The 27,327-nt window shown below is 44.8% G+C and overlaps 9 protein-coding genes across 10 annotated transcripts; 5 read left to right on the forward strand and 4 right to left on the reverse strand.

Moving 5' to 3' along the window:
- Positions 1 to 1,896: 1,896 nt before the first annotated feature.
- On the reverse strand, positions 1,897 to 3,090 carry LOC119545837 (glutamate--cysteine ligase regulatory subunit). Its single transcript, XM_037851795.1, has one exon. The coding sequence runs from the start codon at positions 2,954 to 2,956 to the stop codon at positions 2,084 to 2,086; it is 873 nt and encodes a 290-aa protein (XP_037707723.1). The 5' UTR covers positions 2,957 to 3,090; the 3' UTR covers positions 1,897 to 2,083.
- Positions 3,091 to 3,509: 419 nt separating this feature from the next.
- Positions 3,510 to 4,185, forward strand: LOC119551373. The gene has a single exon (XM_037860698.1). The coding sequence runs from the start codon at positions 3,588 to 3,590 to the stop codon at positions 4,083 to 4,085; it is 498 nt and encodes a 165-aa protein (XP_037716626.1). The 5' UTR covers positions 3,510 to 3,587; the 3' UTR covers positions 4,086 to 4,185.
- A 110-nt stretch (positions 4,186 to 4,295) lies between these two features.
- On the reverse strand, positions 4,296 to 7,284 carry LOC119551362 (wolframin). The gene is made up of 4 exons (XM_037860687.1): positions 7,146 to 7,284; positions 6,988 to 7,086; positions 5,360 to 6,927; positions 4,296 to 5,300 (listed from the first exon to the last, which is right to left on the reverse strand). Exons 1-4 carry the CDS (start codon positions 7,207 to 7,209, stop codon positions 4,461 to 4,463), a joined length of 2,571 nt encoding a protein of 856 aa, XP_037716615.1. The 5' UTR covers positions 7,210 to 7,284; the 3' UTR covers positions 4,296 to 4,460.
- Positions 7,285 to 7,543: 259 nt separating this feature from the next.
- LOC119551352 (nuclear pore complex protein Nup133) lies at positions 7,544 to 11,675 on the forward strand. Its single transcript, XM_037860676.1, has 8 exons — positions 7,544 to 7,812; positions 7,867 to 8,041; positions 8,094 to 8,597; positions 8,653 to 8,965; positions 9,025 to 9,863; positions 9,927 to 10,605; positions 10,670 to 11,211; positions 11,273 to 11,675. The coding sequence occupies exons 1-8, from the start codon at positions 7,637 to 7,639 to the stop codon at positions 11,645 to 11,647; spliced, it is 3,603 nt and encodes a 1,200-aa protein (XP_037716604.1). The 5' UTR covers positions 7,544 to 7,636; the 3' UTR covers positions 11,648 to 11,675.
- A 243-nt stretch (positions 11,676 to 11,918) lies between these two features.
- On the forward strand, positions 11,919 to 15,209 carry LOC119551430 (chorion peroxidase). 2 transcript variants are annotated; one of them, XR_005219543.1, is made up of 5 exons: positions 11,919 to 12,111; positions 12,525 to 14,384; positions 14,439 to 14,608; positions 14,671 to 15,030; positions 15,094 to 15,209. XR_005219543.1 is itself a non-coding variant. In XM_037860776.1 (4 exons), the coding sequence occupies exons 1-4, from the start codon at positions 11,945 to 11,947 to the stop codon at positions 14,964 to 14,966; spliced, it is 2,493 nt and encodes an 830-aa protein (XP_037716704.1). In that variant the 5' UTR covers positions 11,919 to 11,944; the 3' UTR covers positions 14,967 to 15,180. The 2 variants fall into 2 exon arrangements, 1 of the variants encoding a protein (XP_037716704.1); XM_037860776.1 differs by having other exon boundaries at positions 14,671 to 15,180.
- Positions 15,210 to 16,943: 1,734 nt separating this feature from the next.
- On the forward strand, positions 16,944 to 19,372 carry LOC119556198 (probable cytochrome P450 6d4). The gene is made up of 3 exons (XM_037868155.1): positions 16,944 to 17,791; positions 17,845 to 18,047; positions 18,106 to 19,372. Exons 1-3 carry the CDS (start codon positions 17,103 to 17,105, stop codon positions 18,759 to 18,761), a joined length of 1,548 nt encoding a protein of 515 aa, XP_037724083.1. The 5' UTR covers positions 16,944 to 17,102; the 3' UTR covers positions 18,762 to 19,372.
- Positions 19,373 to 19,481: 109 nt separating this feature from the next.
- On the reverse strand, positions 19,482 to 20,820 carry LOC119556211 (cardioactive peptide). The gene is made up of 3 exons (XM_037868182.1): positions 20,654 to 20,820; positions 19,973 to 20,036; positions 19,482 to 19,918 (listed from the first exon to the last, which is right to left on the reverse strand). Exons 1-3 carry the CDS (start codon positions 20,759 to 20,761, stop codon positions 19,626 to 19,628), a joined length of 465 nt encoding a protein of 154 aa, XP_037724110.1. The 5' UTR covers positions 20,762 to 20,820; the 3' UTR covers positions 19,482 to 19,625.
- A 470-nt stretch (positions 20,821 to 21,290) lies between these two features.
- On the forward strand, positions 21,291 to 24,006 carry LOC119556206. Its single transcript, XM_037868168.1, has 6 exons — positions 21,291 to 21,576; positions 22,230 to 22,350; positions 22,905 to 23,243; positions 23,314 to 23,514; positions 23,573 to 23,686; positions 23,757 to 24,006. Exons 2-6 carry the CDS (start codon positions 22,237 to 22,239, stop codon positions 23,874 to 23,876), a joined length of 888 nt encoding a protein of 295 aa, XP_037724096.1. The 5' UTR covers positions 21,291 to 21,576; positions 22,230 to 22,236; the 3' UTR covers positions 23,877 to 24,006.
- LOC119556212 lies at positions 23,981 to 27,146 on the reverse strand. The gene is made up of 10 exons (XM_037868197.1): positions 26,852 to 27,146; positions 26,594 to 26,794; positions 26,266 to 26,535; positions 25,853 to 26,207; positions 25,604 to 25,789; positions 25,361 to 25,530; positions 25,153 to 25,300; positions 24,846 to 25,087; positions 24,214 to 24,688; positions 23,981 to 24,146 (listed from the first exon to the last, which is right to left on the reverse strand). The coding sequence occupies exons 1-10, from the start codon at positions 26,993 to 26,995 to the stop codon at positions 24,013 to 24,015; spliced, it is 2,325 nt and encodes a 774-aa protein (XP_037724125.1). The 5' UTR covers positions 26,996 to 27,146; the 3' UTR covers positions 23,981 to 24,012.
- Between the last annotated feature and the right edge of the window lie 181 nt (positions 27,147 to 27,327).

The raw sequence follows: 27,327 nt of genomic DNA on the forward strand, positions 1-27,327 counted from the left end.
TGTTAGACACAGCGTCCGTCCCCAGAAAAAAAGAGCGTTTGGTTTTCGAATGGAGCGAAATTATACAGAGTATTATTTTGAATTGCGATCTAGTGAGATTAGTTTTTACGATGCAATCTAATTGTAGCTGTAGCTAATTGTTAATGGACTATTAAAATGCGAAATGTAAATGTAACCAAAGGCATTGTACGAGTCTTTCCGCATATGAACATGAAAAACACATCAAAATGCAGACAATTCCTGTAATTAGATATATATAGAAGATGAAACTTATCAAGTGTAACTCAGACCCGATGTCAGTACATTCATTATCGGCATTATCGACTACCTGTGTACATTTTTGGTGTGTTAATGGCCTAAAAAATATATACGATACACTCCGAGTAAGGAGCAAAAGAGAGGGCAACTAGCTTTGGTAAGGATAATGTGGGTTCGAGGCATTCAAAGAATATTCAATTAACCTAATAAAGACTCAACAAATGTTATGGTGTAATTCCAACGGCTTGTTTTGCATTTGACGGGGGGTGTATGGAAATTTCTGGAATCCAGATAAATTAATGATATACGGCTGAAAGTGCAAAATCATTCTGGGTAAGTCAGCCGGAACATAATGATGGGTCGCCTTTTGTACTGGAAGTGGTTTTTATAGACCCCGCGTTACGTATACGCCCTGTGTGGTGCTCGGCTGATCAAGCGCTTATCAAGCGACACTGCACTTGCACTGCGATTTGTCTTACAAAATGGCAAAAATAGCTAATAACGATAACGAGCTGATTACGCCCGCTACAGCTATAACATTTCATCAGTTGCCAAGATAGTGTTCGTGGGTATGTCTGTATTCCAGAGCCTTCTTCCAATGTTTCGATTGTTTGGGCAACATGTTGCTAATGTTTATTTTGGAGGCCAATGCGTCATCGCACGTATGGATAGCCATTTAGTGACGAAACGAGCCCGGAGCTGTAAAGATCGGCAAACAAGTTATATTGAGTCAGTTTCAGCTATCTCTCGCAACTTATTCTCTCTTTACATTGGGGGATTTTGGAAACATTCAAGTCATTCTAATGGGAGAAACAACGCGATAAGTGCGCTTAGTGTTTGTATTTCTCTTGCCACAACACTACCATCTATTTATATGAGTTTTGAGGTACTTTTATTAAGATACACACATTTCGAATCGGCCACATGGTCCTTGAACTTTGCCCCCGAAATTACATGTTCCCTATCGAGCACACCTTTCTGGCCACGCTCATTAATAATCCATTCGTCCACCTACTTCAATTAAATGCCCCACTTACAGGTCTTGCCACCTATTCCCACCTCCGCCCCAATCTCAAATCTCAAATCTTGACTCACTTCAGTCGTATACGGCCGCAGTAAATTTCCCCAACTGATTAGTTAGTTGCATCCGGACAGATTCCACATATTTTTTTGGTTAATATTTCCATTTATTATTGTGGGATTTATGGCCAGTGGTTGTTGCACCTTTTGCCCGTGCTGATACCATCTAAATCACCAGTTATATATTTAATATATCTGCCGTTGTATACAATACTCTAATCAACTGCGGGCCTTTTTTTCTAATTGTTTTTTGTGTCGTATGGACAGGCGAGAGGGTCAGCCACGTGATCTGGCTGGGTCGTCGGGCGAGACGCGTCTGCCTTTAATTAGATTTGAGTCCACCAGAAGCGGAGGCCTAGACAGCCCTAGACAGCGATTAGCGGGGCAAATAACAAGCCACTACAAGGAAATCGGCAAGCGCACTTGTCGGCGGCGACCAGAGCATATAAATTACACCAGCTGGACGTATACTTAATTTGTAACCGAGGCATTCAAACCGGTTGGGGTTCGAATCGCTGACCCCCTGCAGCTGGTGGGCCAGTAACACACAATAGCCAATTGTCGTTTTTGAAACGCTTTATGTTCAGAATAAGTATTGAAAAATCGTTTACAGTAAAATCAATCGATCGGCTCCGAATCCTCAATCTGGGTTTTGTATAACAAACAATAAGTACACCACTGTACACAGCATACATTACAAACATTAAAACTATAGCCTAGCATCTGGATGTGGGAGTTACTAAAACTAATCGCTGGATCGCGAGGCGCCCACGATGTATCCCTTGGCGGTGAGGACGCCTCGGCAGCGGACGTGCACCTGGTATCGCAGTGACCAGTCGATTGTGTAGCCGGGCGCCAGTGCGGCGAACTGCTCCTCGGGCAGAAGTAGCTCGGGATCGCTGTGCGTGTTCAGCTGGATGTCGTGGGCGGTGCAGAACTCCTGCAGTTCCGCTGGCACAACGCAGCAGGTGGACAGATTGACCTGGGCAATTGTGGGCGCCACCTGGGCGCTCTTGTGCAGCTCCTCCAATGCCGTCGCATCCAGATCGGCAATGCCCAGCTGGGTGATCTGCTGCTTGAGGGCGTACTGTTCGAGGGTTTGGTAGAGCTCCTTCAGCTCCGCCACTCCCTTCTCTCCGTTGCGCTGGCTCCAGTTGCTGGCTTTGCTGACGACAATGCCTTCGGAGCAGGGCGACTTGGCCGGCACACCGGCTGTTGTGGCCACCGTCGTTGCGCTGGCAACCGCATTCGGGTGGTAGGCCAGCACCACATTGTCCACGTGCGTCACACTGAGTATGTTGAGCAGTGCCTCGACCGCCTGATTCACACACTCCGTGGAGTGGTGGTTAAGGAATATCTTGGCGCCGATGCTGATCTCATTGCGGCCGTTCTCCGTCAGCCGGGTGGTCAGCTCCTGGGTGGCCCGCTGCACACGGCCGTGCAGCTCGTCGATCTCCTTCTCCACCACCACGCGCTCCACGGTGGGGTCGCTGTGGAGCGTTATCTTTAGGCCGTCGTACAGCTCCTCGTTCGACTTGCGCTGGCCCAGTTCCGTGGCGATTATGTTGCCCGTGCTGATCACCACGTTCTGGTACTGCTTCGTTATGGTCGGTATCATGTTGACAAGTGTTCTCCTTTTTTGGTATCGGCTATTCTGCTAATTCCGCTGCCGTCAAGACAAGTGCAGCCCTCTCAGGTGGGTGAAACGCGTGTGTTCTCGAGCACCGACCGCCTGGCCACTTAAATACACTTTGCACCGAGAGAACGACTATCGCGGAGAGTTGGTGGTGGGCGATAGTCGATTGGCCGGAGAACTTGCTATCGATGCATCGCAAGGGGTGCACTAAAGAAATTACACAGAATTAAATTGGAATGTTATTTATGTAATTTAAATTGAAATTTTATTGAAGAAAAATTCTTCAAATATAATACATGGACTGCCTCCGTTTCGATTAAAATGCGTTACCTAAACGTTTAAAGTGAACTACTTTTGGTTTTTTATAATACTTAATAATAAACCTTTATATTATAAATGAAAACGGAGTCTAAATTATAAAACGGGTAAAAACCTAGTGATAAATTATAAAATATTAAGAAACCCAATTAAGAACCGATACATTTGTTTAAAAATGTCATACCTAACCAGTTTCCTAACGGTCGCAAGCTGTCAAAAGTGACAGCTTTCAAAACTTCACAGCAGGTTCGAGGACATTTATTAAAACTCTAGCGGCAAGAATCAAAACTCTAGGATGTGTCGACGAGCCGTACGCGAATGGCTAGTGCTGCTGACCATGGAGAAGTACATTGGCAAGTTCCTGGCGGGGGGCTACGACAGTATTGCGAACTGTAAGCTTATTGTGGCCAGCGATCTAGTCATGCTGGGAGTGGATGATCCCACGCACAGGAAGCTCTTGCTCGATGGGGTGCAGTTTCTGATCAACGCGCCCGAAAGATTCATCTGTACGGAGCCATGCGAACTTCATCACCATGTCGACTTGAATGTGGATCCTAATTTGGCTACCTCAAAATGCCTGGAAAGTTTTGATTTCCTAAAATCCCCGAAGAGAGATGACGATGACCCTCTCTTGGGACCTTTTTCACCAAAGACAGCCAGAAGGGCTTTAGATCACGAATTCGATGATTTGGAGTTGGAGTTAGGGGAAGAATTACATTTGCCATTGGATAGTATCACTTTTGAAAAACTTGTCGACGAGGAAGATCCGCTCTCAGTAATTATGTCCGATTGACACAACACAACCAAATTGCAAAATTAAGGAAAGCTTTATTATTAAATGTATTCACAAAATATGACTGCCATGTTTCTGTTAGAACGAAACCAATAAAATGGTAAAGAAAACCAAACATGCATCTTTAAATTAGCTTTAATAATCTTTACATATGTATAAGAACCAATAAAACAGTGGACACCACTCGGTATATTTATTTGTTCTGATTTCTTAAATTTAAATTACCAACAAAGCGTTCATATTTTAAATGCCACGCTAACAGAGAGGATGATCCTCTTGGATTTTTAATAAATACATATTTATAAGAACCAATACAAATTGGTGAGCTGATGCCAAGGAAATCACATTCCTTGGGGTCTTTCAATTGGAAGGGCTTTACTTAAATGTGATTAAAGGATTCAACAAAGCGTTAAGAAAATACTTGATGCCCCTCATCAAATCCTGGAGACGAGCATCCATGGGCGACGCGGCCACCACTCGTTCGATACTGGCCGTGCCCAGATCCGGCGACCGACAGTTGACACACTCGATGGTTTTCAGTTGCACCTGCACGCTGTTGGCCAAAAGTCGTGAATTGTGCAAAGTCCCGTAGAAAGCCACAACATCGCCTTCGCTCAACAGCCTGGTGAAGTTTCCAAAATCATGGTGAGCTCGTAGGATAACATCAGTGGAGGAGGAAGTGGAACGGCCCAGGAGCCGACTGGCCTTTTTGATGCCTACTTTCACCAGCAGCTCGTACTCGTACCGATTCCACCGCTGCAGTGTGCAACTACCGCTCTGCGCCTTTAGCGTCTTGATTACGCTCCTCCACTCCTCGCACTGGGCATCCAACTTGGGATCGCACCTGAAGTGCTGCGATATATTCTCGCCGTGCACACAGCGCAGCAGCCTGCCCAGCCACACGGGAAGATAGTTGGCAATGACATCCTCCAGAATGTTGGACACCCGCGAGATCTCCACTTTGGCGATACTGCCCTCCCAGGTCACTGGCATTCCATTCAGATGGGAGCAACGTAGCTGCGCTTTGATCTTGTTCGGCTGCTCATTGACTGGTTGGGCACAGAGGGCGTGAAAGCGATCCCACTGCAGGGTATCCGTCTCGGATAGCGAGTGCAGACCCACTCTGGGCATGGCATTGAAGCGGGGTGTATCCTTGAAGCTGGACGTCATGTAGGGAAAGACCAACAAGCAGGCTGTTGTGACTGCCACAATGAGCTGAAAAAATGTTGGTCGTTATTTCCTTATTCAGAAAATGGCACCTAGATAGTTCTAACCTGCAGCATGGTGATGTATTTCTGGGTGGCTCGGTTCAGGGCTAGTACGCAGGATAACACCACCACCAGCCCGCAGGCGAGGGCAGTGCTGCCCCAGCGCAGTTGCTCGCTGGCCAGGCCCAAACTGTCGATGGCGACGAACACAGGCACAAGAAGAGCCACGATTCCAAAGAGCGGCAGGAACAAGACAATTCCGGCCAAGCCAAGGGCTGCTCGCATCACTCCAAACATGGTGGCGCTCTGCGACGTTGCGATGCACACCTGTAGCCAGCTAAGCGTAACGCAGTGAGGAATTAGGTATGTGTAAACTCCATGCCAGTGGGATCGTTTGGCCATCATCACTAGTAGCACGGGAATAAATAGATACAAGGCGGTACGGCAATTCAGGCAGAACTCGATCCCGTTGCCAATGACAAAGGAGGAGAAGGTGGGTACACGTAGGTCCAAAAAGCGCCAGCGCGTGGACACAACCTCGTCCATTTCGTAGGGATACTTGGCAAGCACATTCACGGCAAAGGATACTATAACTAGCCAGTCAGGCATAAGGTGGGAGGAGGCGTACATGGACACGCCCATGGTGAGGAAGGTGAAGGCTCCGGAAACAATGGTCAGCTCCGAGTGTGGCAGCCAGGCGTCGGTCACCAACGGATACACGATCAGGTTGCAGATGAAGGCACAAAAGTAATACAGGTACGGCTTCATATTGTTGCGCAGAAAGCGCTGCTCCGCAATGTCCGCCTCGATATTTGGATCTCCGTAGCTGAGGAACAATCCCGACCAGATGCGAAAGTCCACGAACTGCTGTTTGGTCTTCAACATCTTACAAGTGGCCCAGATCATGATGCCCAGACTGAGGTAATAGCTGGCCAAAGGCAGCATGTGGCGGGTGCTCCACCAGGAAAGAGCCACGAGGATACTGCAACGGACGCTCAGCGGGATGACGTTGGGAATGGACACAATCAGGTTGAGCAGGCGGTGGTAGAACAGGGTAAAGAAGATGAGCGGGTGGAAGATCATGCGGTAGAAGCAGGGCACGTGGTCCAGACTCCTCGGATCTGGCACGGACAATGTGAGAGCATCATTAACGCTGGGCATCTGACCGGCACTGTAGTTGGAAGCAGCCGAAACAAGGTGGGCTTCGGTGATGAGGCGTCGTCGTTCCACATTGGCCATTCCAATTGTGGGCACATCTTCAAGGGGTTCGCACTCCGGCTCGGCATCCTGCTCTCCTTCGCTGCTCGACGAGGATCGGTCATCGTCGCGTCGACGCCTCTTGCGCTGCAGATTATAAATTCGTCGCATCTTGCGCTCTAGCTGCTTGGGCGTGATGTGCTCGTTGCCGTTTGATAGGCAGGCAAATAGTTCCCGGGCTGCTTTTCTCGCCGCACGTTCGCCGGGAGTCATGGCCAGGCAGCGACGCACTTCGTCCGCATTCTCTGCCGTAATGCCGCTGCCATCGTTGTAGCACTGGCGGAGCAGCTTGGCCGCATCTTCGTGTCCATTGTGGGCAGCACTCACTAGCCAGTTGACGGCCTTCTGGTTCTGATTGCCTTTGGCAAGATTGGGCTCTGTATGAAACAGGAAAATCTCCATTATATTTTGGTTCTCTGCCAGACTCTTCCACTCACCTATGGCATTGTTCAGCAACTCCTTGGCCAGATCGTATTGCATCTGGGGACATCCCTCATCGGCAATGTGATGCTTTAGTTTGTTCAGGGAGGCACGATCTGTAAGGGAGTACAGCTCCATTTTTGAAACGTATTTCATGACAAGCCTTAAGATTCACCTTCCAGATTCCAACGCCTGCGCTTCGTGACGCCTGTCGGTTCATTTTGTGTCCAGGTGGCCATTTATCTGGAGAATTTTCGGTTTGTTTACGAAAATCTATGAAATAATTCTCAGCCCGACTTGATAGAGATGGCATCGTGTGCCCACTTCTAATAGGGATGGGCGATGGCAGACACGAAAGTAAAAAACAAAAAAATGATAAGAAACAATTTTATTTAAGAAAAATTAGGATTAAAAGTTATAAATAAAGAAAATTTAATTTTCTTAATTTTTAACAACTAAATACATTTGAATCTATTAACTATTTTGGACCATAATGTTGTGACTGTTAATCGATAATTTTGAAAATGCTTACCCGCTGTGACTTCGATATTGCGCCACTGAATATAGCCTATCGATACGCACACATGCCGGCTAGATGGTTTTGTGAAAAATAATTGTTTATTTATTTTTAATAAGTGATTTCTAATCAACTGCCTTCTCAAAATAATGGATAGAAACCTACAGAAGCAACTATACGGCGTGTCGCGCGAATCTTCTCCGAGCTTACGGAGATATAGCATGCCAGCGGCATCGGCGGACAGCACGCGAAAATCCTTTTTTGGCGGCAACGCCGGTTGTGCCCAGCTGCCGGGAAACTTTAAAAAGACTGCCCTGACCAACAGGTAGGTGCTCCTAACCCACTTTGGACTTCTTCTGATCAAATATTCAATTTCCAGCCGGCTTGTATCGTCAGTGCGCTCTACTCAGTCCATTCCCGGCATCCGATCTGATTATAATGTGGTCGAGAGCTTCGGTTGTCCACTGCCCGTGGTGGTCAATGAGGCACTTACCTTTGCGGGACCGGGAGCGGGCACAGTTACTGCCAAAGTGACCCAGAATGGTTGGGCATGGGTAAGAAATCAGAGATCCACATTCATCAGGTTCACCAATTGTAGTCTTCCAGGTTGTTCAAGGCAGACGCCTACTGATTTGGCAATACAAAGACACAACTAAGTCCGGCTCACCACCACGTGTGGGCAAACCTGCCAGGCGTGGCGGTGGTCTAGCCCAGTGCCGGGAGCTGACTCTGCCCTACAGCGACCTGGGTCACAAGAGTGATCTGATTAGCGTTTTCCAGACCGAGGGCCAGCAAATGGCCTCTTGTATTGCGGTGTCCGCCACCGGAGAAGTTCGCTACTGGTCGTCCATCGCACATGATGGAAACTCTGTCGATCTCTCGATCTTAACCGGTCAGGAGTTCGTGCAGCTGCTCAGTCTACCAACGCAGCAGGGCTACCTAGCCGTAACTACCACCTGCAATCTTGTGTTCCTACGTGTGGGTCTTACCAATGGCCGTTACACACTGCACCATAAGACTATCAAGCCAGCTACGAGCTTTCTCGGTGGCTTTGGCAAGAAATTTGCTTCCATTTTGATTGGTATGAACACGGGTGGGGACAAGGATCAGGTCAGTATCTTAATTTAACCATTTCAAACACTTTTTAATAAGTTATTTTTTCTAGGTTTTAGTTGGCATGTGCTGCGAAAGCAATTCCGAAAGTGGAGAAACAGTTGTGGCCGTGCTCTCGGATCGTGCAATACAGCGCTGGAGTCTGTCCAACAAGGGCAATACCGAGAATCTTATTTACGAGGATGGGGAAGTTGTACGCAGGATACGTGAAGAGTTCAAAACAAAGTTCTGGAACGTCCGGCTCCCAGCGGATAATGTAGAGATAGATCTGTATTTGCTAGACTTCCACATGGTGAAGAACAAGGCCTATATACTTGCTGGGGCTGTAAATGCTGCTCATGCTCCACAAATGTGCTACGCTCTGGGTAAGAATGGGCTTTTGACAAATATTAGTTCAGTAGAAGTATAATAACTATATTTTCAGTAACGGGAAGTGCTCAACCGGAAAGTATGTTCCTGGAGTCGTTCACACCGCTCAAGATCAATAAATTCTTCAGTGCCAAGACTGAGGAGGATTGCCTCAGCCTGCGTTTCGTGGTAGGCAGCAGTCACATCTATCTGTACACGCCCAAAGTAGTCTATCCCCTGCACTTGTCTAACTCCGTGCCCACAGCAGAACTGGAGGCAGAAAATATCGAATTCCTCCTGCATGATGATCGGATATTGAGTGCGGCTATCTGTAGTCAGCTGCCATTGTTCTTTAGTCGCACACATGGTCTGGTTTCTATTACGCCCGGCGATTTTGATGGTTCCGAGATGATGAACATGAGCTCTTGTAACACGCCTGACTTGTACGCCCCTACTTCGATCAATGCTAGCTTCGGAGTTCCTGACCAGTCCGCTATAACTGGCAGTACTAACAATCTCCACCTGTTCGAACTCGACCCGGATGAAATGTACAATGAACTTTGCGATGAAGTGGGACAACTGAAGGCTGCCTTCCTCTACCATCTGAAAAAGAACAACAACATGGTCAAGACCATTGTTGGAGAGCTGCTGCGCAGCGTGACTGGAGCCGATCCGAATGGTGCACCCATGGATGCCTACAAGTTGGATAGAATTGTTATTACCATCGCCGAGGACTTGGCCGAAGACATTCCAATATCCGATCCTCGCTGGGAGGAGGCCCTTGGGGATCAGGAAAGCAATCGGCATGCCATTGGCAGCTCGCGTTCCATGCAGATTATCAATCAGTTGAGGGACAAGATCATTGCTTTTCAGCATTTCATCGCGTTTCTACACTCCAGTGGAGTTTGGGAAAAGGTATAAGTCAAGAAATCCCATATTTAATCAGATTCGTAGAAAAAAATTTTTTTTTTGTTACAGTTAAATGCCATACCTTGCGGAAGTCATTTGCTGAAGCCCACCAGCTTTATTCTTTCCGATATCAGCGAGAAGATAGTGGCTGCTATGGCCCTTCGATCTTTGCAAACCAAAATGCCCAAACTAATTGAAGAGGCTATTGAAGCCACCGTAGCTCTATGGGATGAGAAGCCTCATGGTAGTCTAACATACCAGGATATATTTTATGTGAAACTGTCAAAGATACAGAACGTGTTTGAGGCCCTAGCGGACATTGCCGACGATCGCATTGCTGCCCAGAGCCAGACCACCGTTTCAGTGGCTCACTTTATCAACGACATAAACTCCGTTGTTCTGGACATTTTGGGACAGGTGTTTAGGCATCGGGAACAAAATGCCAGTAGCTTCAGGCTGAGCAACGACAAATTATCGTCCTACGAAAATCTTCCTTGGACTGCGATGGCTGGAAGTGCTGGTGTCCGTGACACTTTGACCCGCCTCATCGACATTAGCGTTCGCTATGGCGGTCACTGCGTTAGCGAAACAGAGCTGAAGCAGCAGCTTTACCAGCAGATTTTCGAACTGGTGGATCTGGTGCTGGACGGACGAAGGACGTATTTGGAGAGCGTGCGTGACTCAGAGAAGTTCAATGTGCTGCAGCAGCAATTTGAGGCTCAGCGCAGGGAACTCATATCAGTACTGAGTAAGTAATTAATATACTATAAGTATAAGCTTATAACATTTAAATGCTTTTATGTAATTTCCAGTCAAAGATCGCCAGTATGAGTACGCCGCCAAGCTGGCTGAGAAGTACTTGGACTTCCAGAGTCTGGTGCTCATCTGCGATGAGACGCAGGACAAAGATCGCCTGGACGATTACACCCGCAAATATGAGGAATTTGATTTCTCGCAGTTTGCCATCAACTGGCATCTGCGGCAGAATCGACACGGCGAGGTCTTCGAACGCTTCAAGGGCAACCAGACGGCGCTGGCGCAGTTCATGCGCGACCACCCGTCACTGGGCTGGATCCAGCTAATATTCAACGGTGACTTCGAGCGGGCAGCCAAGGTGCTGTATGAATTGGCCCAATGCGAAACGGAGTTTGTGGCCCGCAAGAAGTCTATGCTGTCGCTGGCCAAGCTGGCGGCCTTCGCGGCTGCCGATTCCGATTTAACTGCTCAGGTGGAGAAGATAAATTCAGATCTAACGCTGATCGAATATCAGTCACAATTGAGCCATGACGTATTGCAAAGTTTTGGTTTCGATACAACGGAACAGAAGGTGCTCAAAGCAGAGGAGATAATCAACGTAAGATTGCCCAAAATCTGCAATAGTTATCTGTATTAATCAGTTAATCATTTCCTTACAGCTTAATATTGCCGAGGAGAACGACACGGCCTCGGAAACGGAGTTCCGTAAAGCTCTGGAGCTTCTGAGCTACACGGAGCAGCCCTACGACATGCGGCACAAGATCTGGTGTGCTGCCATAAAACGCGATAACTGGACGGACTACGACCCCAACAATGGAGTGGATTACATGCAGAAGTTGCTCTTCTTCAAGATCATTGAAATTTCGCAGATGATGGGCCACGAATCTGAGAACTTTTTGCCACCCATGGAGGACTTTCTGGAGAGCGTGGAGCTGGGCGATTTGCCACAGCAGAAACCCTTCCAGTATCTGCTAAAGCTGACCTACGAGTATGTGGCCGACATGTTCAGGCAGCCAGACGATATGGAAGTCTAATCATGCACCTCAAATGTCATTTATTAAAGTTTACGTTAAGAATTCAAGATGACGGCTGGTGTTCTTGGACGGTGGACAGTTGGCTGCCTTGTTGTGGTGTCGCTCAAACGCTGGCATTATAATATATTATAAACTAAGTTGCTTTGTCACTGCGAGCCGCTGCCGGCGAAAGTATCTGAAGTGTGGCGAGCGGAGAGCCAGAAGCCCGCCAAGTGTTCGGGGCAACTCTAGAGTCGCCCTGGCCCACAGCTCTGCTGGCTGCCTTTGCCGGCGGTGCGCATCAGTTTAGCTCTGATCATGGCGGACGAAACAACGCCGCTTACCGAGGCCACTGCCGGTGGCTCAGGATATGTCCTCCTGCCGCCGTATCAAGGACCCGAACGCGTTTTTCCCGGCGGTGTTTCTCCGCGCTCGCGTCGCAGCAAGATGCGGCAGTTTCAGTGCTGCATAGGCATCACCTTTATGTGAGTGCGAGAATATCATATATCTGACATTTATAGATGTTGGATTGAAAGTGATGAATTTAAAACGGTGCATCGTGAACTATTTCCCAAACATAATATCCTCTTCTAATGGAAATATTACTAGTGAATTTACTAGGTATCAACAGTTTTGTGTATACTTATTAAAGACCATTGGCCTTACACAGAGGATAGGTATTTTTTGTTTAATCTGACCATTTGACTTAATCCTCTGGTCAAGGCTTTTGTGCCTTTAAAGAGGTAATATATATAGAAATTGTAAAGCAGTGAGAAATCAATTTGCCAACCCCTAAAGCAGGATATTCAATACCCTATTATAAAGCCACCGTGAACGTTTAGTCGTAGCCTAACCACACCATGTTAACCACAAAGTGATTTCACTTTCCCAACCGCAGAGCAATTGTATTTACCGCCCTGTGCCTGGCCCTAGTATACAGCGATTCCCTTGTTAGTGCGGATGGGGGTCCCAGCTTTTTCTTCGTCGTCAATGGATCGGAAACCGAGTTGCCGCCCAACAAACCGCTTCCAGACGAACCGGCGGCGGATTGGGCCTTACAACAAGCGGCACTGGGTCACCACGATGGCGCCCAGGCGGTTAGCGCTGGGATCAAAGCTCTAGGAGATCGGGAAATACTGGAGGAGGGTTTGCAGCCCAACGAGGTGAATACGCCGGCCTTCCGACACTATCGCTCCTTGAGTACGAATCCAGAGGCAAGAAAACTGGCACGACGTGGCTATGTGGAGAACCAGGCCACCATGGATATAGCCAAGAGATTCAACTACACCAAGCGGCCAGGACGCAGCAATATTGGATGGGGACCTAAAATAGTCCTGCCTGATCCCACGGTTTTACGATTGGATTGTGATTTTAATGCCCGCTATAGAAGATCCACGGGGGTTTGTAATAATAAAGAACATCCCAGGACTTATGGAGCCTCGATGGTGCCTTACCGTCGCATGGTCTCTCCAGACTACGCCGACGGTATTGCTGCTCCTCGGGTTAGTCATCATGGACGCCTGCCGCCGGCTCGTCAGGTCTCCCTGAAGATTCATCGATCCAGCTACGAGACGGACTCGAATTTCACTGTGATGCTGGCCGTTTTTGGTCAGTTCATGGACCATGACATCACGGCTACATCGCTAACCACTTCGCAGGAGGGTGAGTCCATCGATTGCTGTGTGGCTGCCACCCGCGAGCAGCATCCGGAATGCTTTCCCGTGGATATCCTGCCCGATGATCCGTACTACAAGCAGTACAACATCAGTTGCATGAACTTCGTGAGATCTGCTCCAGCGCCCACGGGAAGATTCGGACCACGAATGCAGTTGAACCAGGCCACGGCCTTCATCGATGCCTCCGTGGTCTACGGCAATCTGGAGCAGAGGCAGCTTCAGCTGCGCAGCTTCATCAACGGAACTCTGCGGATGTTTCTCACGGATGATGGTCGCCAGTTGCTGCCCATCTCCTCGAATCCATCGGATGGTTGTAATCGAGTGCAGATGACCCGACTGGGAAAGTACTGCTTCGAGTCTGGCGATGATCGGGCCAATGAGAACTTGCTGCTCACATCCATGCACCTGCTGTGGGCCAGACATCACAACTATTTGGCTCGCCAATTACAGGAGCAGAATCCCGTCTGGGAGGATGAGCGGCTGTACCAGGAGGCACGCAAGATTCTAGGTGCCCAAATGGCGCACATCACCTACAATGAGTTTCTGCCAGTGCTGCTAGGGAGGAATCTCAGCGAGGCCAAGGGTTTGCTGCCGGCCAAGCATAACCTAGATGCTCCGGACACCTATGACCCGGAGGTGGACCCGAGTATTGCCAACTGCTTTGCAGCAGCCGCTTTCCGCTTCGCACATACCCTGCTACCTGGATTGTTTAATGTCTCCCGGGATAATAGTAGTCCCGAAGCCATAGAACTTCACAAGATGCTCTTCAATCCATTCTCCCTCTGGTCGGAGCATGGGATTGACCACGCCCTAATGACGGCAGCCAATACGCCGGTGATGCAAGTGGATCGGTTCTTTTCGTTGGAGGTCACCCAGAAGCTTTTCGTTGGCACCGCCGAGGATAAGGTTCCTATGTGCGGTCTCGACTTGGTTTCCCTCAACATTCAAAGGGGTCGTGATCATGGGATACCTTCCTATCCGGTCTTCCGGCGACACTGTCGTCTCCCACCAGTGGACACGTGGGAGCAGATGTCCCAGGCCATACACAACGCTACTTTGAACACCATAATGCAGATTTATGAGTACGTAAAGTTACGATCCATTGGGTAAGCTGAAATATACCTCCCTAATTTCAGATCTCCGCAGGATGTGGACGTTTACACGGGTGCTCTCAGTGAGCCACCACTGGAAGGAGCTATCTTCGGTCCACTCCTCAGCTGCATGGTATCGGATCAGTTCGTACGCCTCAAACTGGGCGACTCCCATTGGTACGAGCGGAAGATGGGCCCACAGAAGTTCACCAAGGGTGAGGGCCTCTAAAACCAATAAAGAACCAGTTTGCAAGTAAATTAATCTGCCTTTCCATAGCCCAACTAGCGGAGATTTACAAAACCAGTCTGGCTGCAATCATCTGTCGCAATTCCGACGGAATAACCCGAGTGAGAGAGCATGTAATGAAGCGTCTGCGTGATAAGGACAATCCCCAAGTGAGCTGCCAGGACTTGGAGGGATTCCACTTCAGTTTTGAGCCCTGGTCTGAGGACAAGCAACCGAAGGACCTGCACAGTACAGGAATAAGTAGGGGATCCACTTCAGTGCGGGTAATGTCCAAGGAAAAGCATCGGGCAGCCAATGTAACTCTTCAAATTGATAAGGGGATCTGATCTAAATAGGAAAATCCTTAGTTACCTAAGAAAATACAGCTATAGCTTACTGGTGGAAAAAAACGTACGTAGTGACGACCCGTTTGAAAAATGTGCTTAAAATTTACTTTGATTTATTTCTAAGCAGGGAGGACATAAAGTGCGTCTGTAATTACCAAAAAAGATTCCTATTTAACAAACGATAAGATATCACCTTCATCTTCAAAGTTTTATAAAATAAATGAAATTCAACAAAATTTAGAAATCGATTGTAATTTTTTTCGAAGAGCAAAATGAGGGACCATATTTCTATAATGAGTGCATTTGTTTGAAGAGCCAGATATTCTCTTAGTTATAACAATTGCAATATTGATAACACATTTGTTATCAAACAAACCAGGCAAGCTTTTTCAGCTTAGTAAGAGTGATTTTCAGTATTTTTCATCGTTCTAAAGTATTTTTATACTTGATCAGCGCAATCAGTATTCATATCAAAGTCATGTGTGTCGGTCCGTTTTAAAATCTATCTTACTGCAAACTTTTTTGCACCTGTCCTTAATGATACAATCAAAAAAATTTTTAAATTTCTGTTGGTATATATTGGAAGAGAACGAAGAAGTATCGATTTTCTGAACTTAAAAGGAAATAAACTCTTCCGAAGGCTTACTGAGAAGAGCAATGCATCAATTGTCTCAGAAAGGTCTGAACTAGCGATTGCTGATAGGATGGTAGCTCATCTATAAAATAAGCTGCCCGATCACCGTTCCCTGGAGGTGGGTATGAAGGGATCCATAACATCGACTTGGATGTAAAGAGTTTCGCAACCTGATCACCCTAGCCAAACACACTGATGAATTGTTCAACATTTTCTTTTCCCTGCCTCCGTAAGTATTTGTTTTGTTTAATTGTTAAATTGAATCCGGTAGCTGTTGCAATGCTGGATATTTTTGATGAAAAAGTCGAGTGCCGGAATTGTACGTAAGTTTCATCCCAATAAGTAACATTTTTAATTACATTTCGCCATTTACGAGATTAAGGTCTTAGCTAGTAGCTACATATTATGTACATACATATGTATTGTACCAACAATTTTAAATAAGAAATGATGAAATAATAACTTCTGAAAAGTAATAACATGGTTATTAGTAGTTATTTCGTTTAAGAGAATATATTTATATTAAGAGATTTTTGCGTTCTTAATTTATGAGCTGCAAAGCTCTTTAATAAAACTATTGCCGTTTAAGGGATTTTTACATTTTGTATAATATTAATTAACTAGTTAATATAATTTAAGTTTTCTTTTTAATAATTTAATTTTTTTAATAATTGCTCAGTTCTATTTGGGATGATGGGGTAACATATACAAATATAAACAAAAGAATTATTTAAACCGGTTGACATGTAAACAAAACATAAATAAGCTTGGATCTCTTAAAGCGTCTTATAATTCATTCAGACACGATATTTTGAAGAGAGGGCAATGAAATTCTGCCCTTTAAGTACTAACCTATCTCATGATCAACAGTTTAAAATTGATCTTATTTTTGTTTGGTTCTGGATGAAGTTTCGAACCATGCTTTCCGTTGTTCTACTAGTTTTATTTTTCTTCACATTGGCGTGGTTCAGCTTGAAGATTATTATTATTATTTCTGGGTCCATTCGGTTGTCTGCACACAGTCTGAAGGCAGGATATCGCATTTTGATACGATAAAAAATTAAAAAAGCTATTCAAAAGAAACGCCAATTCACTTTGTAATATTTTGTTCTGTGGTCAAAATTTCTAATAAACAGGGTAAAATGTATGCAGTTTAAGTTCAATCAGTTTATCATTGTAAAATCAATGATGCGGATGACTTAACTTAATTTAGATATCCGACGACCTTTTTATAACATAACGTATGCATTCGTTTTATATTTAATTTTACTGAAAGTATTGTATTGGTTTATTTTAATTAATAAATATTTCATTACGTTAAGAAAGAAAGAGAACTTTCAGTACCATATCAGAATTTATTATCAAAAGAGCGCGTTGATATGGAAGAGAACAAATACGCGATGAATTTCGACTATATAAATGGAAACCCAGCTCTTTGGTAGTCAGTTGAGTGTAGACTTTCTTCAAGTAACGTTCATATTAAAAAGTCCAATCAGTTGATCATGTTTTCGTTGGTTTTGCTAGCCGTGTCACTCTTGACATTGGCGTGGTTCTATGTTAAGCACCATTATGACTTCTGGGATCGAAGAGGATTTCCGTACGACAGGCACTCCGGGATTCCATTCGGATGTCTGGACAGCGTCTGGAGGCAGGAGAAGAGCATGGGCTTGGCCATCTATGATGCGTATGTGAAGAGCAAAGAGCGCGTCTTGGGCATTTACTTGCTCTTCCGTCCGGCTGTTCTGGTCAGAGATGCCGAGCTGGCTCGTCGAGTGCTGGCCCAGGATTTCGCCAGCTTTCACGATCGCGGGGTGTATGTCGATGAGGAGAAGGATCCGCTGTCGGCCAGTATATTTTCCCTTCGAGGTCAGAGCTGGCGGGCAATGAGGCACATGTTGTCGCCCTGTTTCACCTCCGGAAAGTTAAAGGCCATGTTCAGTACCTCCGAGGACATTGGTGACAAAATGGTGGCTTTCCTTCAGAAAAAGCTGCCAGAAAAGGATTTCGAGGAGGTGGATCTGAAGAAAGTGATGCAAGACTATGCTATCGACATTATTGCCTCGACAATCTTTGGCTTGGACGTAAACAGCTTCGAAAACCCGGACAACAAGTTCCGAAAACTGGTGTCGATTGCCAGAGCTAATAATAGATTCAATGCCTTGTTTGGTATGATGATCTTCCTTTTGCCCTCGTAAGTGACCCTAACTTCTTTTGGTTTATTTTATCTAATGGATTACCATGTAGAATGGCCAAGTTTCTGTTCAGAATTGGTTTTAAAAATCCAGTCGGTCTGGCCATGCTGGAGATTGTCAAGGAAACCGTTGAGCACCGAGAGAAAAACGGAATTGTTCGCAAGGATCTGCTGCAGTTGCTCATTCAGCTAAGAAACACGGGCAAGATCGAGGAAAATGATGAGAAATCCTTTAGTTTCCAGAAGACACCAGATGGTGAGTGACCAAAATGGTATTAATAATGATTAAAATTTAAGAAATTCGTTGCTTTCAGGTCATATCAAGTCCATTTCTTTGGAGACCATCACCGCTCAGGCTTTTATATTCTATATAGCTGGTCAGGAAACAACTGGATCGACTGCAGCTTTTACCATCTATGAGTTGGCCCAATATCCAGAGTTACTGAAGCGCTTGCAGGATGAAGTGGACGAGACGCTGGAGGAGAACGACGGAAAGATCACCTACGATTCCCTGCACAAGATGGAGTTTTTGGAGCTTTGCCTGCAGGAAACAATACGGAAATATCCAGGTCTACCTATCCTGAACCGCGAATGCACCCAGGACTACACCGTACCCGACACCGACCATGTGATTCCCAAGGGAACTCCAGTTGTGATCTCTCTGTACGGTATTCACCACGATGCCGAGTATTTCCCGGATCCCGAGACTTACGATCCCGATCGGTTCTCTAAGGAGAGTCGCAACTATAATCCCACAGCATTTATGCCGTTTGGGGAGGGTCCCAGGATTTGCATTGCTCAGAGGATGGGTAAAGTTAACGCCAAACTAGCGATCATCAAAATCCTGCAGAACTTCAATGTTGAAGTGATGAGCAAACGCCAGATAGAGTTCGAGAACAGCGGCATTGCCCTGATGCCCAAACATGGAGTTCGAGTTCGTCTGTCCAAGAGAGTGTCCACATCCCTCTGAACTTCCCATCGTGATGAAATACAACAGCTAAGTGGCAATAAATTCACTTTGATTATTTGAATTATAGTCAAACCGCTAAGTGCTATTATGGCAATGATAAGGATAACCTCCATAAAAAAGATGTCAAAAAAACTGTTTTCTAATATTGTCCTTGAAACTTTAACAATGAACTTCTTAAAAGCTCTTATTTTGCATTTGCGGCTGGAAAAAGTTACTGTGTTTCAATAGCGTAGATTAGTACTTATGTTCTTTAGATCAAGCCAAGGATTTTTAATATCGTCCTTTGATAACCATGAACAATATCTTATAAAAATGTTTCACTTTCAATAACTATTTAAATTAAACAAATATAAACAATGTTTATTTGTTAATTTCATTTTCTCCGGTTGTGTTTGTTCATATTTTCGTAATCATTTTTAGGTGCAATCGATGGTTGAGGCTTCTTATCGCTATCATAAGTTCGCAATGATAGGAGAACCCGCTGCGATTACTGATTACTAATGCCTAAAAGAGATACCATAGGTTAACATATTCTATATTAATAATTTAGGCAAAAAAAGAATGAGCTGTGCAAACGGGCCTGTGGAATTTGGAACTCTACAAATCAGGAAATGTTACCGATTGTCATGGGAGATGTAAAATCTGCCATAACTTTAATCATTAAACTTACTTAAGTAAAATCTCCAATCTAGACTAAGAACACAAATCCAAAAGTGAGGTCAACAATTTTTTATTGAATGCATGCCAGTGATGTAGAATCTTTCGCAATTCAAAGAGTCATTGATAATAATATAATGTACAATAACAAAACCAGTGTGGTAACTATCCAGTCAATACGTTTTCCATTCATCCGATTGTTCAGATTTATTTGTTTTCACGCTCCGCCAGCTGTTGCATTTCCTTCTCGTTCTGCAACATTTTCTGTTTGTTCTTCTGCCGGAAGATTTCCTTACTGGCTTCCTTGATGGCCTCGAAGATTTTCGCCTGCGACATTATTTGCTTCTGGACATTTTCCACAGCGGGTTCGGCATTAATATCGATCAAATCACTCAGACCCTCAGACAAGTACTCATTGTTATAGGGCTTATCTTCGACTTCATTGCGTTTGAATAGTGAAAATGGGGGATAAGAGGGGTACGTTCGCTTGCGTCCACATCCTGTAATTTTTCCGGGTTTAAAAATGTATAATTGCAGATATTTTATGAAATTACCTGTAAATGCATTGCAAAATGGTCGCTTTTCGTATTTCCACTGTATAACGCCACTCAACTTGTGCTGAAAATATTGTGATATAAAAACATCAATTAATTTATTATTATGACACCAAGGTTATTTACTATTTGAAATTAATATATATAATATAATATTTTGATTAAAAACTAAGGAAAATCAAGACGTTTTGCAAAAAATCAGATTATAATTGCCTATCGATGAAATATTTTTCAAAATATAAGTTATAACATTGTTGCAATGTTGGATTAATATAAAAAAATTGTTTTAATGCTACTACTCTACGGAGCTAGTATTTCAAACCCATTATATACAAAAATAGCATTCACCAGCATTTCTTACAATAATATCTAACCTTTTTTAAATAACCATTCAGTAATGTATGTTGTACTGAGAAATACTATCAATAAAAAAGGACAAAACGCTAAAGATTTAATAATTTAAGAGTGAACCCAAATATCATTTCAACTGATAAGTAGCTTTAAGATAATAACTATTTATTTGAGTATATTATTCATCGAAGTTTAAGCACAGCTGTACGTTATCAAATTAGATTATGAATGGGCGGTTTTCACACTAATATCTCACATTGTTAGGTAGGTCCGTGGTCTTTCCACTATTTCTTTGGACCTTTTGAAATAGTTAACCCAATGAGAACTCACATTTGCCATATTATTGCCTTCGTTTTCCCTTTCCAGCGAGGCCTGACAGGAGAAGAAACAAACCAAGAGCGCGATTAGCCTCAGGGAAATTTTAATAGAAGTTCTCATGGCGTAAGGAATGTTGGTAAATAGTTATAAGAAGGATCCACTTAGCAACCGACGCGCTTAACACTCGAAAGCCAAATGAAAGTAGCCTCAGCTTGGGCCTTGGTCAACATCTCGGCTACGCAATGTGAGACTTGTTGCTTTCAGAATGCGACAGGACCTCCAGCTGGGCCTGGAATGTATTTTGGTTGCCACTTAATAGCTTTTTGTGTTTTTCCCGACCTTTCCCAGCCGGGCCGCCCCCGCAACGCAATATTGCATTGACGGTTGAAGGATGGTCCTTGCCCTTGCAGAGGGTAATAAAAATCACTGCAGATTCAATTTAGCATGCTGTTTAGTGAAATCTTAAAGCATCTTGAGCAATTACCCCGCATTTCGGTCGGTGTAGCTGCATTGGCTACATTTCGCTCGCGAGCGAACTGAGACGAGTGGCTATTTATAAAGACCCGATCCGAAATATCCGAAAACACACTCACAGATCGCTCATTCGCCATAGAGTGTGCATTTTCCGAAACTTTTCCTCACACTTCCACGGGACTTTTCCGAACAAACAGAGGCAATTTCGAGTCGATTCTCTAAAGAAACGGTTCGCGTGCTACTCGATCTCCGGAATTCAATGAAAAGTTCTACAAAAGTTGCATGATCTGGATAATAAATAACCATATATTCGTCTTCGGAATTTTGAATAAACAAAACTCATCGCCTACAAGAGATATAATTTGTGCCCTAGTTGAGTTTTGACTTCTGTTTCTTTGGCTTTCCCACGAATTGGTGTCGAAAGTGAAGGAATTTCTGTGTCACTTCTACTAAAATAGCATGTGAGTAATTTGGAAATCTAAAAATTATACAAATTAATGACAATACCTAACATTTAATTTGATTATAAAGACAATATTTCTGTCAGCTGGGACAGGAGAAAATCTTTGGAAAATCGTTTATATCACATTGCATGCAATTTCGTGTTGCCACTGAGAATCTTCTGTACCTTGTTTTTGTCTACGTAAAGTAAAAAACTAAAAATACCTCGGCTATTTTGAGTTTTTCTCAGTTTTACTGTCACACTTCGGTTTGACAACTTTTCCGCTGTCCTGTCTCTACCAATTGTGTCGCCGGCTACCGCTTTTCCCTTTCTTTTTCTTCGATTTTCTTAATTAATCGAGGACGCCGCTAAATGCTTTTCCGCTTCTTTGTTTATATGAAAAATTAAATTCCTCGCATATTTCTCTTGCCGAAATTGTAAACATTTCATCTCGCTTCGGCGGTAATTTGTGCTGAAATTACAACATTATCGCAAGCAGGTCGTAAAAAATAATTTCGAATAAAAAGTGAAAAGCCTTGCAATTTTATGGCCCTGTCGAGTGACGCTGCTTGTGCGGCCAAAGTTTGTTGTGGCCGCATATGTGCACATTCCTTTATTCTTAAGTATAAAATGTATTTCAATTTTATAATTTCCTCACTCTTCTATTAATAGACCAAAGATGTCAGAGCCCGCAGCCCAACAACAGCAGCCGCAGAACGGCAAGGAGCGCTCCAAGTCCACGGAGGAAAAGGAAATCCCACGCGAACCGGCGCTGGTCCTCAAAGACATTGACGTAAGTCCAATAAAGTGAAAAATTTTAAACTCAAAAAATTATACATGCAACTAAAATAAATGTTAGGGAATCATAATATAATTTTAAACAAGTTGAGTTTATAGAACATGGCAGTCATAAATTTTAAATGAGCTACTATTTTACCTAATATAAATATTTTATAATAGAACACTCTATAATATTTATAATCCGTTTTACAACATGTAAATAATATATCTTAAATGTTTGTATTTGTACATAGATGACAAGCAAATTTTCAGAGAGCTTGGTTTTGATGCACAAGTGAAAATATTTTCGAATAATTTCACACAATATATTTTACGCCTCGCCATTTCAAGATCCATCTTGATTAATAATAACAAATTACTTTGCATATAAACAGATATAAGCTTGCCTATTTGTTTGTAAACAAAAATGTGCATCAATTGAATAACATTTTTCAAAATATGGAATCGTGATTATCTATCAATGGAAATACCAATTTTAAATATATTAAACCCCAGTCCATATTATACCTTGAATATAATATTGTACTATATCTTTGTATGACACAGATAAAGACTGAACTAGAGAGCCTAGTAAAACTGCTGGACGGCAAGATCTATAAGGAGGAGGAGGTGGCCATGGAGGAGCTGCATCAGTATTTGATCGAGGACGATGGCTCCTGGGCGCTGGGCGACAACTTCCTGGTCTTCGTGCAGCGAGTCCTGCGTGACAATCAGGCCTTCTCCCCGGACACACGGATACACCTGATCCGCACCCTGGCCTATGCGGCGCTCAAGGACGATGTGATCATTATTCTGCACCAGGATCGCAGGGATCACACACTGATGAACTACGCCCAGGACATTGACAAGCAGACGCCCGAGGAGCAGCAGGCCTGGGCCATGTTTGTGAGTATACTATATCCCTTAAAGACTATACGTATTATCGAATAGCTAATAATATTTTTATCCATCACAGATGTGCAACCTCTTCGAGAACCTTGGTCCCTCCGAATGGCTGCTCTACATTTCTGAATGGGAATACAATGGCCAGACCATCTCCAACATACGAGTGACCACCAAGGTGGCCGTTCACTGCATCCTTTCAAATTGCCCGCAGCTGAAAAACATTGGCAGCATGATCCTGTACAACATTGCTATCAAGGAAGTGAAGACTGTGGTAAGTGGGGTCTAAATAAAACTAAGAAAACATATCTTAAGGATATACATCCTAATAGGTTTTCGATGATATTGCCGTGGAGCTGGCCATGGCCATTCTGCAGTTCTTCCAGAGCAGTCCCAACGAAGACCAGATCTTCCGCACATTGAAGGCCCTCGCCCGTTTCCTTGAGGTATTGACCTATATTCAGTTTGGCCCAAATAGACAGCTGTCAAACTATCGCATATTTTCCCATTTTTCAGGTCTCGCAAGACGTGCCGATGATCATTCAAATGATTGGACCGCATCCAAAACAATTCGCCGGCAAAAGCGAGCGCGTGGATGAGCTGATAAAGATCATTAGTCGCAAGGTGCCTGCCTAAGGAGATTTTTTCCAAGAAAAGAAAAACCATAACCATAGTTGCCCTTTTTCTAATATATTATATAATACTCTAGACCCTCACTTTTGTAAAGCATTTTAGCGACTCAATAAACATTTGTACCCCCTAAAAAGGTCAACTACATGGCATCTCCGCAGCAGAGTTTCAGGAAGGGAAATCCATTGCCACCACTGGCGCGAAGTTGCAGCCAGTGCTTCTGATTGGAGACGAACATCTCCGAGGGCAGCTGGGTATCCTGGGCAGAGGCGTCCTCTGCAAAAGCAAGACGAGTCCTTACTTGAAAGAATCGAATATCTTAAAAAAACAAGTATATACTTACGCGCCTTTTTGTCAAATTTGGGCGACTGGGTTATGGAGATCACATCCTCCGGCTTACGGAGCAGTATCTTGCCCACGCCCTTGCACATGCGCAGCACCTCGTGGTTGCTCAGCTTGTCCAGCTGCTGCTCATCCAACAAGGTGCAGGCCAGGATCCACTCACGCACATCATCGAAATCATTCAACAATCGAACTGCTCCATTCACGCTGAAACGGATGCGTTTCTGGTAGATGAAGTCCAGCCAGGCCTCGCAGATTAGCTTCAGGATCAGCTTGAGGATGACAATGTCCTTGGTGGCACGTATGGTGGGCAGATAGATCTCGTCCAGCACATAGCCCACATAGAGGCTCTTCTCATCGTTGTTGTACAACTCGCGCTGCCAGAAGTTGGCGGCGGGAAAACAGAGCGTAAAGTTGGCCAGGCTAAGGACCCGGCAAACTGCTGATAGGATCTGAACACACTCGTCGGTGGTTTTCTGGGCAATACAAGGATAATATTAATGAAGTAAACTATATATAAGAACCTTATTATATTAAGGATGATACAGGTTTCCGAGACCTTCACTAATAATATTGTTTAAAAACCACATTATATTATGGTCTATAATTTCAGAGATCTTCATGAACACTTACCTTAAGCTTGTCTATATTGGCGTTGACCTCGGCGATGAGCTTGGTCCGCAGGGCAACACAGACCAGCATCAGGATATCGCTCAGGTCGGCAGTGAGTTTCGGCAGTTGAAAGGTAATGAAGACATTCAGGCACAGCTTGACATCGTGCTCCAGGATCTGGAAGAAGCGGTCCATTTTCCACTCGCAGCACAGGAGCTTCGCTTGTTCAGTGACCCATAAACGCATCGAGTGCACCGAATGGTCTGAAAAAAAAGTTGAAAGCATATTAAAGGACGGACCTCTGATATTAAACCCACCCCAATATTACCAAGCCTATGTAGTATGGGTATCTGCTCGGCCACTGGCAGCAAGCTGGAGTTATTGTGCGCCTCCAGGTTGGAGAAATATTGGTTACTCAGGTTTACCAGATTGGCGAAAATACTAATCCATACAGTGCCGGTTGGGGTACCAAATTCCTATGATAATTGTGTTAGTCAAAGTGCAAATATTTAAGAGATCTTATATATAGGTATTACATTTTTGGGGCAATCGCGATATTGTTCTGCTACCACATCCACTAAGCGATTGGTGTTATTGGAAGATATAAGGGTGAGACGGAAGAGCTGATCCCAAATAGTGTTGCAAACAAATCCGGTAAGAATTTCACCAATGCCACGGAGCGTTGAGAAAACGGGCTCGGGGATATCTATGCGAAATATAATAATATTTATTAAATTGTTAATTTAAGATTGGAATTATATAGATATTATTTTACTCACCATTAACACTCTGATGATACAGCCAGCTGCGTATGGAGTCTATATGGGTGAGGCGATAACAGGACACCGGGTTATCTATCCACCAGAGCAGTATGTGGTCCAAAATAATGCCCACATAGGACCAGAGCAATCGCAAACCCTTGACAATATAAGCGTTCATGTCCACAGGTCCTTTTTTGCCATTATCTGTAAGATAACAAGAAAATAAGATCTGTATAACAGTTCTGATAAAGATTCTCCACAACCCACCGAAAATGGTAGGACTAATTTCCGTGGCCTTGGCTATCAACTGGGCTATGAAGACACGCTCCTTCTGCAGGAAGACCTCCGTGTGCTTGCAGCGCAGACTCTGGTGGTCATGATCCTGGACTTGCAGACTGGCATCCGCCATCTGCATCTGCATGGACTTGTAATCCTGGGCGGAGTCGCAATACGGTTGATAATCGCCGGCGGCAAAGGATATGTTTAGGGTGCGCAAAATCTCCAGGCTGGAGGAGGTGGACTCCAGATTTTGCTGCTCCCGCCAGGCATCCTGCTCGCCCATATTAAAAAGACCAAACACCAGATCCAGGGCATTTTGCTCCACTCGAGTCTGGGCCACCAACTTTGTGAAATGAGCTTAATTAAAAGGAGTTTGACATAGGTTTATAAAGGACCCTAACCTGCAGAACGTAGCCGAAATCAATGTTCTTGAGGGCCAAGAGCAGGGCAGGATACATATTGCTGCAGACATTGGCGGGCATTTCCTCCTTCCTCTTGCTCCCCAACTTGGGCTCCTCATCCGCTGGCTCCTCCTCACCTGGTTGACAATCCACTTCGACAGGAGCCAAAGGCTTCTCCACCTTGCGGCACTTGTTGTACAACTGGGTGATGTGCAGGGCCCAATTCAGCCACATTTCCGACTGCATTGACTTGCGGAGCAGGAAACTCAACTGAAAGAAAGTTAGGATCACCTAAAATTTACCTTTGATTGTATAATACTATACGTACGGTGCGCTTTAGTACAAAGGTAAGCTGGCAAAAACGTCTATCATTAAGATCCATAATCAAATGGAACTTCTTCATCAGCAGCTGGTTGTAGGGACTCCTCTTGATCTTCTTCGAGAGCGACTGGAAATCGGCATTTTTCGTCTCATCCTTGAGATTCCAGTACTGCTCCACCACCCGCTCGCACTCCTCCAAAATGGTGTCCTAAGGAGGGTTTTAAATAGGTGACAATCCTACTCAGATCTGAGATTCTAAACATACATGTTCACTGAAAATCGCCGAGTTGACATCGATCACTATCCGCTTGGTAATCCGACGCAGCTCCAGGCCCAATTTGCCGATTTCCGCGAACGTGTGCATCGGCTGGGATTTGTTGCGGCAGTACCACTTCGGGGTGGTGCTCATTTTCGGTGGGGCCTGTCCGCCGGCGGCGGAACGACGGCTACCCCTGCTCCCCGGACTCCCTAACTCAACCTGTGTTTCTAGACAAATCGCTTTTTAATTATTGTGTCTCCCAGGCACGCATCCCAATATCCGTCGACCCGCGTCTTTCCTATTGCCACATAGAGCCTGGCGAATGCAAATTTTCCGACTGTTGGATCGATGCCAGGTCTCGTGACCCCCGCAGCCAGGCAACGCACGCATCTGACAGCGGGTGGAGGTCCAAAGAGCCAGGATTTGATAGGGGGCGGCGAGCCTATGGTTACCTGGCACCCATGTGAGCCCATTGAACATCA

The sequence above is a fragment of the Drosophila subpulchrella genome, chromosome 3R, assembly GCF_014743375.2.
Source record: "Drosophila subpulchrella strain 33 F10 #4 breed RU33 chromosome 3R, RU_Dsub_v1.1 Primary Assembly, whole genome shotgun sequence".
In the NCBI taxonomy this organism is placed as follows: domain Eukaryota; kingdom Metazoa; phylum Arthropoda; class Insecta; order Diptera; family Drosophilidae; genus Drosophila; species Drosophila subpulchrella.

What these genes read in the sequence shown, in the direction of transcription:
- LOC119556212 (XM_037868197.1), bottom strand. Translation starts at nt 26,995, where the DNA reads ATGAGCACCACCCCGAAGTGGTACTGCCGCAACAAATCCCAGCCGATG. An exon ending in AATTAGTCCTACCATTTTCG is followed by an intron (nt 25,790 to 25,852) that starts GTGGGTTGTGGA and finishes GTTATCTTACAG; the next exon opens with ATAATGGCAAAAAAGGACCT. An exon ending in CAAATTTGACAAAAAGGCGC is followed by an intron (nt 24,147 to 24,213) that starts GTAAGTATATAC and finishes TTGCTTTTGCAG; the next exon opens with AGGACGCCTCTGCCCAGGAT.
- LOC119551352 (XM_037860676.1), top strand. Translation starts at nt 7,637, where the DNA reads ATGGATAGAAACCTACAGAAGCAACTATACGGCGTGTCGCGCGAATCT. An exon ending in AAGACTGCCCTGACCAACAG is followed by an intron (nt 7,813 to 7,866) that starts GTAGGTGCTCCT and finishes TTCAATTTCCAG; the next exon opens with CCGGCTTGTATCGTCAGTGC. An exon ending in GGAACTCATATCAGTACTGA is followed by an intron (nt 10,606 to 10,669) that starts GTAAGTAATTAA and finishes TGTAATTTCCAG; the next exon opens with TCAAAGATCGCCAGTATGAG.
- LOC119556211 (XM_037868182.1), bottom strand. Translation starts at nt 20,761, where the DNA reads ATGAGAACTTCTATTAAAATTTCCCTGAGGCTAATCGCGCTCTTGGTT. An exon ending in AAGGCAATAATATGGCAAAT is followed by an intron (nt 20,037 to 20,653) that starts GTGAGTTCTCAT and finishes CAATATTTTCAG; the next exon opens with CACAAGTTGAGTGGCGTTAT. An exon ending in ATTTTGCAATGCATTTACAG is followed by an intron (nt 19,919 to 19,972) that starts GTAATTTCATAA and finishes GAAAAATTACAG; the next exon opens with GATGTGGACGCAAGCGAACG.
- LOC119551430 (XM_037860776.1), top strand. Translation starts at nt 11,945, where the DNA reads ATGGCGGACGAAACAACGCCGCTTACCGAGGCCACTGCCGGTGGCTCA. An exon ending in ACCATAATGCAGATTTATGA is followed by an intron (nt 14,385 to 14,438) that starts GTACGTAAAGTT and finishes CCCTAATTTCAG; the next exon opens with ATCTCCGCAGGATGTGGACG. An exon ending in CCCACAGAAGTTCACCAAGG is followed by an intron (nt 14,609 to 14,670) that starts GTGAGGGCCTCT and finishes GCCTTTCCATAG; the next exon opens with CCCAACTAGCGGAGATTTAC.
- LOC119545837 (XM_037851795.1), bottom strand. Translation starts at nt 2,956, where the DNA reads ATGATACCGACCATAACGAAGCAGTACCAGAACGTGGTGATCAGCACG.
- LOC119551373 (XM_037860698.1), top strand. Translation starts at nt 3,588, where the DNA reads ATGTGTCGACGAGCCGTACGCGAATGGCTAGTGCTGCTGACCATGGAG.
- LOC119556206 (XM_037868168.1), top strand. Translation starts at nt 22,237, where the DNA reads ATGTCAGAGCCCGCAGCCCAACAACAGCAGCCGCAGAACGGCAAGGAG. An exon ending in AGCAGGCCTGGGCCATGTTT is followed by an intron (nt 23,244 to 23,313) that starts GTGAGTATACTA and finishes TATCCATCACAG; the next exon opens with ATGTGCAACCTCTTCGAGAA. An exon ending in TCAAGGAAGTGAAGACTGTG is followed by an intron (nt 23,515 to 23,572) that starts GTAAGTGGGGTC and finishes ACATCCTAATAG; the next exon opens with GTTTTCGATGATATTGCCGT.
- LOC119556198 (XM_037868155.1), top strand. Translation starts at nt 17,103, where the DNA reads ATGTTTTCGTTGGTTTTGCTAGCCGTGTCACTCTTGACATTGGCGTGG. An exon ending in ATGATCTTCCTTTTGCCCTC is followed by an intron (nt 17,792 to 17,844) that starts GTAAGTGACCCT and finishes ATTACCATGTAG; the next exon opens with AATGGCCAAGTTTCTGTTCA. An exon ending in TTTCCAGAAGACACCAGATG is followed by an intron (nt 18,048 to 18,105) that starts GTGAGTGACCAA and finishes CGTTGCTTTCAG; the next exon opens with GTCATATCAAGTCCATTTCT.
- LOC119551362 (XM_037860687.1), bottom strand. Translation starts at nt 7,209, where the DNA reads ATGGCCACCTGGACACAAAATGAACCGACAGGCGTCACGAAGCGCAGG. An exon ending in CAGGCGTTGGAATCTGGAAG is followed by an intron (nt 7,087 to 7,145) that starts GTGAATCTTAAG and finishes ACTCCCTTACAG; the next exon opens with ATCGTGCCTCCCTGAACAAA. An exon ending in GTTGCTGAACAATGCCATAG is followed by an intron (nt 6,928 to 6,987) that starts GTGAGTGGAAGA and finishes TGTTTCATACAG; the next exon opens with AGCCCAATCTTGCCAAAGGC.